At 32.7% G+C, this 12,724-nt stretch overlaps 2 protein-coding genes across 2 annotated transcripts; both read right to left on the bottom strand.

Annotated features, from left to right (window-relative positions):
- Window positions 1-418: 418 nt before the first annotated feature.
- LOC125065995 (clusterin-associated protein 1) lies at window positions 419-4,142 on the bottom strand. The gene is made up of 10 exons (XM_047673868.1): window positions 3,960-4,142; window positions 3,633-3,803; window positions 3,455-3,550; window positions 3,082-3,299; window positions 2,571-2,703; window positions 2,176-2,260; window positions 1,766-1,858; window positions 1,428-1,538; window positions 854-961; window positions 419-534 (listed from the first exon to the last, which is right to left on the bottom strand). The coding sequence occupies exons 1-10, from the start codon at window positions 4,140-4,142 to the stop codon at window positions 419-421; spliced, it is 1,314 nt and encodes a 437-aa protein (XP_047529824.1).
- Window positions 4,143-6,053: 1,911 nt separating this feature from the next.
- Window positions 6,054-8,420, bottom strand: LOC125065728 (peptidyl-tRNA hydrolase ICT1, mitochondrial). The gene is made up of 5 exons (XM_047673514.1): window positions 8,170-8,420; window positions 7,989-8,090; window positions 7,577-7,660; window positions 7,111-7,280; window positions 6,054-6,821 (listed from the first exon to the last, which is right to left on the bottom strand). The coding sequence occupies exons 1-5, from the start codon at window positions 8,323-8,325 to the stop codon at window positions 6,728-6,730; spliced, it is 606 nt and encodes a 201-aa protein (XP_047529470.1). The 5' UTR covers window positions 8,326-8,420; the 3' UTR covers window positions 6,054-6,727.
- Between the last annotated feature and the right edge of the window lie 4,304 nt (window positions 8,421-12,724).

Raw genomic sequence — 12,724 nt, 5'->3', positions numbered from 1 at the left:
TATTTTTAGTTTTATATACTTACGTAGGTAAATAGATCTTTTCTATGTTATATACTTTATTATCAAAATATTGGATAATTATTAATTGGAGGAGAAACTTTTTTATAATATTTAGTCTGTTTATAATTTACAATTACAATGTAAGTCTAGATGATTACATTTAGTCCTTCGATACTAGTTATTATTATCTGTATATAGAGGACACCAATTATTTAATGTAAAATTTACTGTTTGTAAAGTAAATAAATATATTGTTAATAATGTTTTCTTTTATTTCATAACTTAATTTAAATAGAGTAATCGCCGCGGCCGTTAAAAAACAAAGTTTCCTAATGAATATTTTTTCTTTTTGTTGACTTTATTTGTATATAATAAGCACATATTTAATAAATAGCTTTATTTATTAAGTAGAGTTACATTAAAACTCGTTATCGCTGAGCGCCGACGTCCTGCCTGGGTGAGCGCTCGTCAGCCTCAGTTCACTTTCAGAGGAGCTGCCCAGGGAACCCTCTGAACCTTCCCCGTCTTCTTCTCCTGTACATAGACATTACTGTTGGCTACCTCTTGTACCTTGAGTCTTATTAATACGTAGTATTTATTTTAGGCAAACACTTTCTATTAAATCACGTACACACACAAAATTAAGTACCTACGTTGTTTCTTGATACATTTACTACTAAACTATTTAGTTAAACTTACGTACTTACGACAATATTTTAATGGATCACAATTCGTTATTAGGTTTCGAGGTTAGTTAAATGATGTGATTGATAGTTATATCTTATAAGATTATAACAAAATCTAATCGAAATGTGTACGTATAAAGTGATAGAATATCTAGTAGAGGTCTCACTGTGCACGAGGTCGGCGTAGTCGTCGACGCCGGCCAGCGTGCGCGTGGCGGGGCGCGTGGCGGGGCGCGCGGCGGGGCGCGGCCGCGACCAGCGCCCGCCGGACTCGCCTGCGCACGCGCGTGTGTTATACTTTTATTTATAACATAAGAATTCGGTAGGTACTAGGAAATACTGTCCAATTGTTGTGTGCCAAATGGAAGGGCGAGGGGGCCAGTGTAACTGGCACAAGACAAACGTCCAACGTCCGTTTGGGGTGTGTCCGTTACTTGCCATCTGTGCTTTACTGTAGTTCTGTGGTTCGCCTTTTTACTAAAAAAAGGCACAAACAAACTTACAAACCAGAGGAACTATATACTAGATTTGTTGTATCGATATAACTATACATTAGTACAAGAGTTTGTTAAGTGTTGGTCAGTCTGTGTACCGCTAACTTTAAGGTGCTTTGGGACGACTATGGGTTATTTTCCAACAAGTGCATCACAACATTTTTAGAAAGTTTCCATATTTTAAAATACTTTAAGTTATTTTCGCATTCATAATATTTGAATAGATAGTAATTAAAAATGGATGTACCGTAAATCTGCGCATCAGACAGATCAGTGTCGGAGCTGGATCGGTCCAATTCCTCGAGGGACTCCCGAGCTTGCATGCTCCCAAACGCGTGTCTTGCGTCGGGACCAGTTCCTTAAAAACGGGAAATCTTATGTAGTTCAATAATTTATTACAAAATGAAAATTATTATAAAATATTACTACCAAGCATAATATTATGAAGTATATCATCCAATAGTGAGTCCTATCCTATTTTATTTTTCGAGACGCTCAAGAAGATCGCGGTATTTTACGGTACAGGGCATGATAAGATTTCGAAACATCTATTAAGGACTTAAGCACATAGAGGAAATCAATTACCAGCGGTCTTGATTCGGAGCCTAGTCCGAGGTCTGGTAGCTGGGCGCGGCTGCTTTGCAGGCTCCTTGCTTTCATCACTGGAATCCATATCATCTGAAATATAAAATATGTTAACAATCATTTTTACAATAAAACTATATGGACTAGCAAATTGGCCACCTTGTGGTCATAAGTGTTAACCACCATCTATAGACATTAGCGTTGTAAGCAATTTTAACCATTCCTTACATCGCCAATGCGTCACCAACCTTAGGAGCTAAGATGTTATCGTTATTTCCCTTAGGTGGCTGGCATAACACTGGCTCACTTACCTTTTAAACTGGAGCACAACAATACTAAGTATTGTTTTGCAGAGAGAATAATCCACGAAGGCTTAACAACAAGGAAAATATAAAAGAAGCTAAAATAACCAGAGTCGCTGAGTTTCCCGAGAACGTCTTCGGCTTCATATTTATGAATTAATTGCATTATCGCCGCTTGTTGTTCTTCCGCTGCCTGAAAATAAAAAAAAAACTGCTGGGATATTGAAAAGTTAAAGGTCAATCTATAGAAAGCCTGTTAATATTAAATTAACACCCGTTATCTCATGACATTTCATATTACTTATAGAAACCAAAAATTAACACAACATAATATACATATACATAAACTATCAATATATTATCTAATAGTTTCATTTGAAATAAGAATATAAGTGCATAAATAAGAAATAAATTAACTTTTGCCTTAAACAAAATGCGGTTAGAGCTCATTCAAATTTTATTTTATCCTCATATTGAGAATTATCTTAATGCATCTGACAAACCTCAGCCTGAGCAGTCTCTAACAAACTGAGCTGATGTTTTAGCGCCTCCACGCAGCGGTATCGCACCACGTACTGCTCCCACAGCTGTTCTATTTCCCCTTCCAGGGCTGTTAGCTCGCTTTGATATGCAGGTCTAAAATTGATATATTTTATCATAAAATGTGATTCCTGCTTGACTTATAAGTATGATCATAATGGCAAGGCTATATTAAAAGAGATTTAGAGAATACGAACTCTTCAAAGTTTAAAATATGTGCTTCATGATATTGCCTGCTTGCAAAAGATTCAAAATTATATGGAAAATCAAATTAAAAATATACTTTATTCAAGAACGATTTTACGAGAACTTTCGAATCGTCATTTTAAAGAACTGTATTAATTTATAACTGTTAAATTGAATCATAGCTAGCAACGGTTCGAAATGTAGATTATACCGAGCAGAACTGACAAGAAACTGAGTAGTTCTTATAGATATACAGATTCATTGTACCTAGGATAATTGATTGCTTACTTGATTTTTTGCACGGTATGCAACCTCTTCTCCGCCCGCTGTAGCTCCGCCCGGCGGCGCTCCAGTTTGGCGTCGAGCGCTGCCTCGCTGGACGCCACGTTGTCTATCTGCTCGCGGACGGCGGCCACCTGACCGGCCACTGACTCCACCGCACGATTAAGAGCTGCTTCCAATGAGGACATGTCCAAAGGACGGGATAGTGCTTTGTCGCGTTGCTCCTGTTAAAAGATAATTTTTACCTTTTACATTACCAGATAAGGATTTAGTAATTTCATTTTGTGCAAGTCTGTCTGGGTCTCTATGTATTGTTACCTAAACGTATATATATATAGCTAAGGTACAGGTAATAAATGTGGAAATAAGTTATGCGTACCTTATTTTCTGGTTCCTTAGCCAATAGATCGTAGAGAAAAGCTCCTTGAGCTGTGATATCCGTAGCCAATCCTCGAGCTTGCTTCACTTCTCCGACCTGACCATAAGCCAATATTGAAGTTAGTGAATTAAAACGTCGAAGTTGGTACACAACCACATTTCATGTATAGAATACTTACTCTGGTACTAATATCATACACTAATGGATTTGAGTCACTGTGTTGATCGTCTTGGTTTGGCGTATCTAGAGCCGAACGTAGAAGATTTGCTACTTTAAGAAGTTCGCGCACAGCCCATCCATCTGCCCCATAAATCTTTTTACCGTTGAGCTTAAGATTTGCTCTTGAGTGCTAGAATAGAAACAATAGATCAAAGAGTTTAATCATAGAAAAATCGTTCCGATTAGGTACTCAACTTAAAAATAAGAAATGAAAAAAAAAACAGTTATGGTTAGAACTATATGAACACGTTACATATTAAGAAATATACATATTAGGTTTACGAACAAACAGTTCAGTAGCGTGTGTGACCATAGCGACCCGTAGTTCAACTGAATCCTTCCCACCAGCCAATGTTGCATCTGGTTCGATTCTCGCAGCAAGCCATCTCAAACAGGACTCTACCAGCTCCCAATTAGGGTTACGGAAACTTTCCAAAGATATTTGACGAGGAAAGCCTAGCGCTCGCATTGCTTCGCTGAAATCTGAAAATATTTGTAGCTAGACATAGTAACGCTCTTCAACACAATATAAAATATAAATCAGGCTGATATGGTCCAGTGAATAGAAAGCCTGGATCTTTACCTAATATCGTGAGTTCTAATCTGGAAAAGAAGCGATACTAGACTGATGATCATATGTTTAAAAAAATCTTTCAGGACTTAAAACTTAAGCAACAAAGGGTCAACAAATCTTAACGGTATAATAATAATTAAATTGCCATTGGACATGACGTACTAATACTTACTTCTCAAATCTCTGTACGACATTTCTATTGCAAAATATCCCTATTCAATCTTATCTAGCAAGTAGTATAAATTGACTTGACTAACTATGTTGTTTATTTAGCGTTTCTATGGTAACAGATTCGACTATGCTTCATATGGTGTTGCCAGAATAAGCTCAATAGCTGGAAGCAAGGAATACGTCATTTATAAGTTTTATAAACATTGAGATTAACTTGTAATCACCTTCAATGAAAGAGAAAGTTTTCAACTTCTCTGATCTCTATACCTATATTAACTTGTTATGTAAGTCGCGTTTAGCTTTTATGTTCATGATCCTGTAGGAGAAGTGACAGTGAATAACTATTTTTTGTAAAGTGGTCACCACTGCCCATAGACATTGACCCTGTAAGAAACAATACTCGTTCCTTACATCACACCAATGCGCCATCAACCTTGGGAGCTAAGATGTTATATCCCTACTTATGTAGTAGTTACACTACTAACTGTAGCTGTTTAGCGATAGAATATTTGATGAGCGAGTGGTACCTACCCAGGCGGGCTTGCACAAATTCAATTCACAATTCCGCCAACCCGCATTGAAGCAACGTGGTGGAATATGCTCCAAACCTTCTCCACAAAGGGAGAGGAGGCCTTTATCCCAGCAGTGGGAGCAATGGGAAAATTTACAGGCTGCTAATTGCTAATAAATCGTCTATAGCTAAATCTCATTTTCAATGTATAATGAAACAAACAAGGAATATGAATACAATTTTTATTTTAATACTCAATTCTAACTACAACACGTAAATACCTAAAACGATCAACTACTGCTATTTGTGAACACGTTTGTACGTCACTTTACTCACAATTGCTCGAGTGCCTTTAAAGATTCGCAAAGCACGCTACAATCATAAGTTCCTCTTAAAAGTACCGACGTAATTCGACTACAGCTCCGTGCATTTAATTTATTTCAATAATTAATTTATATTCGATTCTTAAGCATACGTTTTACTCAGACATGTCACCCATACAAACATTTAACCTTGAAATAACCTCCAATGTAATAAATGTATATATTATGACCCCAAAAACATAGTGTCACATACATTAAGAGACATCACTCCTGTAAAACTTATTTTTCCTAAAGTAACAGTTTACCTTTAAGTTGCTACTCGATTATAATATTCTTTAGTCTAGTAAGTTCATATAATTTATCATAAACAGACTCCCTAGTCAACAGTCGCAACTAAACATAGACTAATTCTAGATAAAAAGTTACTATTACAATTTCCTACGAAATTTAGGATACATTAAATTCTGTGATTATAATTTATAACATGATAATAATGGTGCCATAAAATATAGGTACTACATATAGTTCCTTCTTAATCGTCAACATGTCAATACCATTTACCAAAACTTAAATATATTCTTAAATTGAAAATGTCCGTCGGTCAGGAACTAGACACAAAATTCAGAGTGCACTTTGCAGATATGTAGCCTCTAAACTAGTGGGACAGACACACACAAAACTTGCACTGCGCTTAAATAAGCGTCCCCATATATTACAAACGTACAAGCACAATTTTTTTGACACTCATACTATGCAATGCTATTCATATAAATAAAAAAATAAAGAAAAGAAAAAAAACAATAAGTACAATTATTCATTTTTATTAATAAGTCTACAAACTAATTAAACCTTATTATAATTTAAATTGGGCACACTTCGACAGTTTTTTGTAATTCAAACAAGTTTTTATAATCTGACCATTCATTTGACCTGATTGAATGTAGAACTCGTTTTGACAATACATTTAAATTACAAAAACTGTTGCCACCATTTTGATAAAAATATTTTCCAAAATGGTATCTACCAATCTGAATTCATGGTGAGCGGCAGAATAGTTTACCGAAATATTTATTGCCAGCAATATTTGCATAATATCTCTTTACTGTCAATCTGCCCAAAAGAGGAGTGTATTATGTCAGAGTTTGTGTATGTAAGTTTCCTTATAAGCTTAACTGATTTAGATATATTGTAAGAATACTTAACAATTATCCCAAGTGACACTGGCTATAAATTTACTTTGTAGTTAGTGTTTTCGGCAGTTTTTAGTGGAAGTAGTTTCAATTGGTAACTGGTAGATTTTTGACTATCAATAATCAAGTTTAACACTTCCATATTGAATAAGGATTATTGACTTTGACTTTGAATGTTATCATTAGTGAAAACTTATATTAATAGCAATTTAATATTTTGGAAAATATTCTGTCGATATTTGAATCCAGTTAGTATTTAAATGTATGCCCAATTTAATAAAAAAATCATAAGTCTACAACAGTGGGCGGCTGTCTCTGAGCACGCCTCAAAGCATCTTCACGTTTAATAGCAACACGCAGCCGAGAAGCCTTTAAATGCCTGGAATTAAAAATGTTTTATTTATAATGTTTATACAATAACATAATAAAACATGTGAGGTAAATTTCTCATCATTTGCGAAAAAGATTATCATATTCATAAATATGGGAGACAGTAAGATTATTACTTTCAGAAGCACAGGATGGTAGCACTGTGAACCTTCTAATTATAAGATTTTAGTGACGTTTGGTAAGACGACGAAAGTGGTAAGGCTACGATCCTGTACTATCGGTGAATATAACTAGTAGTAATTAATATTACGGTGCAATTGATATTAGATATTAATTACCTCTGTCTGATGCGTTCAGTGGTCTCTGGAGAAGCTTCTTTCTTCGTAACTGAAGCTTCTCTTATTATATTTCTAAGTTTTTGAAGGCAGTCTGCCAGATTTAACTGCTGTGACCGAGTCACATCTGAGCGCAAAATCAAGAATCCTTCTTTAGATAACTTTTTGCTGTGCTGAAAATAATATCATCAAGAACATTAATATCATCAAATAACATTTGATCCATAGTAAAACTGTTTTTGTAGTTTGGAATTTATGACTCTGATTTATCTTGACAAATCACAGCCATTATTATTTCAAATCTCTTCAAACCTACTACAATTATTTAGACAACAGAATGCATTTAAGTGTTAAATTCCTGTTAGGTTTAAGTTTGAACATTAGGACTATCTGGTGTAACTATTCAAAAAAAAAATATTTATAATGAAAAATAAAAACATTTGGATAGTCTGTGATAATCATAGCTTACCAGCTCTAGCATTTTTTCTCTAATCTCTTTAGGGATCCAGTCAGCCTCATCAACTTTAAACCTTAAATCCACTTTAGTATGGACCTGGAATGTTAATCAGCTTCATTATCAATTTCATTGCTTTTTGCATTTGCTTTCATGTTAAAAGTTAATGTAATAAAATAACAACTAGGCTTGTCAGAAACTAGATATGTAAACATAAATTGATTATGATTAGTTTTAACTGTTTTGTCATACAAAACATCTCAGAAAACCCAAGGGAGAGCTTAAGCAAGTAACATAGCTTGCAGCTAATATAATTTCAATGATAGTTGAGTATCTAGTGTATTTTAATATATTTAGTTTACTACACAACAACCAAAAAGTGATAAAGAGCAACAGAAAATAACAAGGAATAAATATCCCCACCAACCTTGTTCACATTTTGCCCACCGGGCCCCGAGCTAGCGCTATATTTGATATCCAACTTATCGATCGGTATATATCCTGAGAATTTTTCATCTGGATTTGGAGTCTGAAACAATTTAAACAATTAGCTCCTTGCTCCTAGTCAGTATATAGACTATTACCGAGATTATTTAATTAATACTTACAAATGCAGGTGTAGTCAGCTTAAGAGAACTGTTAGGATATAGTGTTTCCAAAGAAATAGCGCTCTTATATGCCATGGACCTTTGCAGCAGTGTTGAATAATGACCGCTTTGTCCGATTAAGCGCATAACGTGCGTACGTATTGGCGCAAAAGCCATTTTATCAGTTATGTTTTACTTGTTTTAGAATAGAAATACCTATAGCATAATTTTAATAAAAATAACCTTATTCTGATCTTCGATTACAAGTTTAATTTATAAGATGTCACTTGTCATTTAGTGCTGTTCTGACAATTGACATATTATGTCACTGTCAGTGTGTTAGTATTTTAATTAAAAAGCGTTAAAATATATTTATTATATTTTAAAAATAAAATTCTAACAGAAATTCAGTTCGAATTTCTGTTAGAATTTTATTTTTAAAATTTACCCTAAACTTTGCAGTGTAAGATTTGCTGATCTAATGTATTATGATGACGGCAAAGATGTTACGTTTAGGGCTACCAGACCTGAAAATCGAAGCTGTTTACGATAACGTGGAATATTGTGGAACTGCCAACGTGAAATTGTGGTGCCAAAACTACATAAAATATTTAAATAAACTGGACACGTAAATGCTTAATTGCTTAGTTGGAATCGACATTACATGCCTTATCGTATTATTGGCTATTTATCATTAAATACTTGACATGCCTATAAAAATGTAAATAATGTCCTAAGAAAAAATATATATGAAAGAGACCAGTCAAATTTTAAACAGGTTCAGAAATTTATCATTGCTTCCAAGACTTGAGCAATATATTTTAATTACAATTGCAAGATCATTCTGAAATAATTGATTATTTTTGTATGTGTTGTCTATTTTACACGGTAAGCATATATTTATTTCGTTTATATTGTTTAATGTTTGTTTGTAAATTATTAAAATTTTATTGTTAATAAATTTTGTATAATGTATCGTTTCAATTTCGAAAACAAATGAATTTATAGGAATAAAATGTAGGTAAAATAATTTTCACCCAAGACTGTTTATCAAATACCATCAAAATTAGACATTACTGTCAAAAAAATATTCTTGCGTTAAGATTATGTGTATATTATATCTCAATTGTTAATCATTGTATTGCAACCAATTAAACAAATTATGTGTTTCTACTAAACACATAATTTTTTAAACAATTATGATTAGAAAGAGATACTCGAAGAGATCAAGCGATAGATAGGTACGCACATCAAAGTTCAAATGAGTTTAAATTCACTTTTACAATCTGTGAGCTTTTTGTGTAGAACTTAGATAAAATAAGCAAATCTTACATTTGCACATTGGCGATTTTAATTATATATGAATATATTATCCATATTTACAAGTATATCAAATGAATAACATATATCAATATGTACGAGATGTATGTATCAATATTTGATAAACTAATTTAATTGGAAATTCAACAATTGCACCTATTTAGGTATCTATTATATTAGGGATTTAGGTATCTGTCCTTATAATTACCACAGATATATCCAGATATATGTACTTAAATCGTCCTACGCCAAAAAAATATTATTCATATAGCAATATTTTTTAAAATATCACGATTATATATGTTATATTTCGAGATGGTGAACTATAAAATATGTTTTATTACTAGGTATAATTAAAATTAAATTATTAAGATTTAATTATTTATAGTTTTAAAACAAAATTTTAGAAAAATGCATGTATTGTAACGGTAATTTTCATTTTGGCATTTCGAATAACTGCGCCGAAAGAGACTGTATAGTTTTATACCTTCTAAAATAACTCGTTTGCATTTCTAATAAAGTGCAAAAGAGCATATCTTAAGCTATTCGTATCAGCCAACTTGTAATACAATTACCAGTTTTATACTCTTTAAGAAAAAAATGTAATGTATAAATGCGCGCGAGTTTCACGCTCTAAATGATTTAATTAGGATCTCGTTCCACTCGGTGGCGCCCTCTCTCGTTTCTACGAGACTATTTAGACAATAATTTTATCAGCATTGACGCGCTTTATGATAGTAACTGTACTTTTCACCGTCAGCTACTAACAGGCTATCTGATTAATCTGATTTACAATAAAATTTACACATTTTTGAATGCATTTTCTTGAAACTAACAATTATATATTTGTTTATATACTTACTTCTCTTTTTATATCGAATATTAACCGATGGATTATTATTTTTTAAAAGCATAACGGTAAAACTTAACTGTTAATATTCTATATTATTGTTCTTTTATGGTGTGAGGAACGATTTGGATTTGTATCTTTAACAGTCACTAATAACTCCTATGTATAAATATATGTCTAAATTTGTTGAATGCGTACCTCGAAAATGAAATATTCGCTTTCCCGTCAAAAGTCTCAATTAAAAGCGAGCGAAATTGTGATATACGGCTACTTATATAATGATATTATATACTAAAACCTTGTCCGAAACGCGCTGCGTCTTCTGGTGTAAGTTTTAGTCTTAAGTATCTTTTTAAGTTAGGCGTTACAAAAAAGTTTCCTAGGTTCTAACAAGGAATTATGTCTAGATAGAAAAGAAAAAAATAATATCTAATACGAACAATATAATGCACTGTATAAAGTTTTTTGTTACTTATGTTGAACAAGCTGTTATCTTACACGAATATCTACAATACATCGGTTGTATTAATTACTGTAATCTTGTTAAATTGCAAAACTTCGTCAAATTATAATCCATACAAATTTATATACGAAATGTCTATTGAAGCGAATCGCTTCACAATGTTTATGTGATCACAAAGTTGTCGTTTGTTGTATTTTATTTTTAAACTAACGACGTGGCGTAACTTCGCTTGACTATTCATAATTATTATGTTAATGCAAATTACAACGTTAAACTTAGCTTTCTAGTAGTGAAAGATTTTCGGTCTAGTTATCTCTGAATTTACCATATTTAATTGACCAAAAACATATATGCAATTTCTCCTCGCTATTGTATTACCTACTCATATAAGAAAATGGAAATTTCCTTTATATGTTTATAGTAGAACATTTGAAAATTCAGAAATAATTATTTAAGTGCAATAGTGTTGTATTATAAATAACACAATATAGCTCAACATATCTCAGTTAATAGCAAATCGCATGAAATATGTAAATCTTAGGTTAGTTTTTTTTCCTACTTCCATTGGAATAGGTTAAGATCATGTTCTCTGCGTACCAATTGGAATAAAAAAAAAACGAATCAAAAGAAAAAGTCACGAAAGTAAATTGCATTTGAAATAAATTTAATAATTTGCTGATATAAACGTTAACCAATTAAAAAAAATTGATATATTTTATGTGCAATCCGTGTAAAGCTGTGTCTATTCGCCCATATGCTCATTTGGGACCCAGAGAAATTCTATTAGATTCGATTCAAATGACTTTATTAGATTTATTCCCTACTCAATAACATTCGATTTTAAACGTATTTTAGCTACGAGTTGTTACAAGAGTGTTACAAGAATAAAGATAAAAAAGAGTATTCCTAGCGTTACAACAAACAGTATAGAGATTTTCGTTCGTCGATTTTTTTTAAACTGTATATTTTATTCGTAACAGTGCGAACCATTAATTAAAAATATATAGCTTTAGACCATGTTATTTATTGCTCCACATTTACAACAGTAAGTAATTAACTTAACATTCTGACAGAAAAACGCGCTTAAGCCGTAAGTAGAGTAAAATATTTTTTAAATATCAAACTATAAATGCTTAAGATATAAATGAAATGGCAAAAACGTAACACACAAATGTATTCAGATCTAAGGTTCGATGAACTCTACTGACGCTCTTATTATTAACACTTGCAAATCAATTTCGAATGATATTTTGTTCCGAAGCTAATGAGCTAAAAATGTGCAAAATAACTGCGTTTGCGCATCATTAGAGCTATCTTATCGGGCACTTTCCTAAATCTTCTCGCATTACAAGAAATAGCATCTGGTTGCGATGAAGGATCGTTATCATTAATTTCCTTCAACACTGGACGTTGTATCGATCGCCTCACTCATGTAAAGTAGTATATGGAAAACGATAATTTTACTTTTGTCTATTTATTTATTTTTATTAAACGACTTTATTAGGAACATGCCTAAATAATAAATATTAAGATTCAAAAGAGATATATATTATAATATTAATAACTTTTAATTGTGCTTCTATATTAGTTATGATAGAACATGTGTTTATCAGTACGCCAGAACGCTATACATAGGTAGGATCTCCTAATCACCTTCACCTTTCAATCCTGCGAATGCCTTTGTAACATTCAATGCGGTTGTATAGAGTAATGAATACCTAAAATATTATATACTAGTATGCTTAATGTGATACTAATACACATTTATATTGACGCTGTAAGAAATATGCGAAACAAACATGTTATGTCCCTTGTATTTACTGGCTTACTCAATCTTCAAACCGTTTGGCGTTAGAATATCTCATGAGTGTGCCTACACAGGCGGGCTTGCACAAAGCCCTATCGCCAAGTACATTTTATGGAGTCAAAACAATGAATTATGA

The sequence above is a fragment of the Vanessa atalanta genome, chromosome 8 (assembly GCF_905147765.1).
Source record: "Vanessa atalanta chromosome 8, ilVanAtal1.2, whole genome shotgun sequence".
In the NCBI taxonomy this organism is placed as follows: Eukaryota; Metazoa; Arthropoda; class Insecta; order Lepidoptera; family Nymphalidae; genus Vanessa; species Vanessa atalanta.
The sequence above is the reverse complement of the archived record's forward strand: the minus strand, read 5'-3'. Positions and strand labels throughout refer to the sequence as shown.

What these genes read in the sequence shown, in the direction of transcription:
- LOC125065995 (XM_047673868.1), bottom strand. Translation starts at nt 4,142, where the DNA reads ATGCGAGCGCTAGGCTTTCCTCGTCAAATATCTTTGGAAAGTTTCCGT. An exon ending in CTAAGGAACCAGAAAATAAG is followed by an intron (nt 3,300 to 3,454) that starts GTACGCATAACT and finishes ATCTTTTAACAG; the next exon opens with GAGCAACGCGACAAAGCACT. An exon ending in GTCTGATGCGCAGATTTACG is followed by an intron (nt 962 to 1,427) that starts GTACATCCATTT and finishes GCGCGTGCGCAG; the next exon opens with GCGAGTCCGGCGGGCGCTGG.
- LOC125065728 (XM_047673514.1), bottom strand. Translation starts at nt 8,325, where the DNA reads ATGGCTTTTGCGCCAATACGTACGCACGTTATGCGCTTAATCGGACAA. An exon ending in AGCTGACTACACCTGCATTT is followed by an intron (nt 8,091 to 8,169) that starts GTAAGTATTAAT and finishes AAATTGTTTCAG; the next exon opens with ACTCCAAATCCAGATGAAAA. An exon ending in GTGGGCAAAATGTGAACAAG is followed by an intron (nt 7,661 to 7,988) that starts GTTGGTGGGGAT and finishes TTAACATTCCAG; the next exon opens with GTCCATACTAAAGTGGATTT.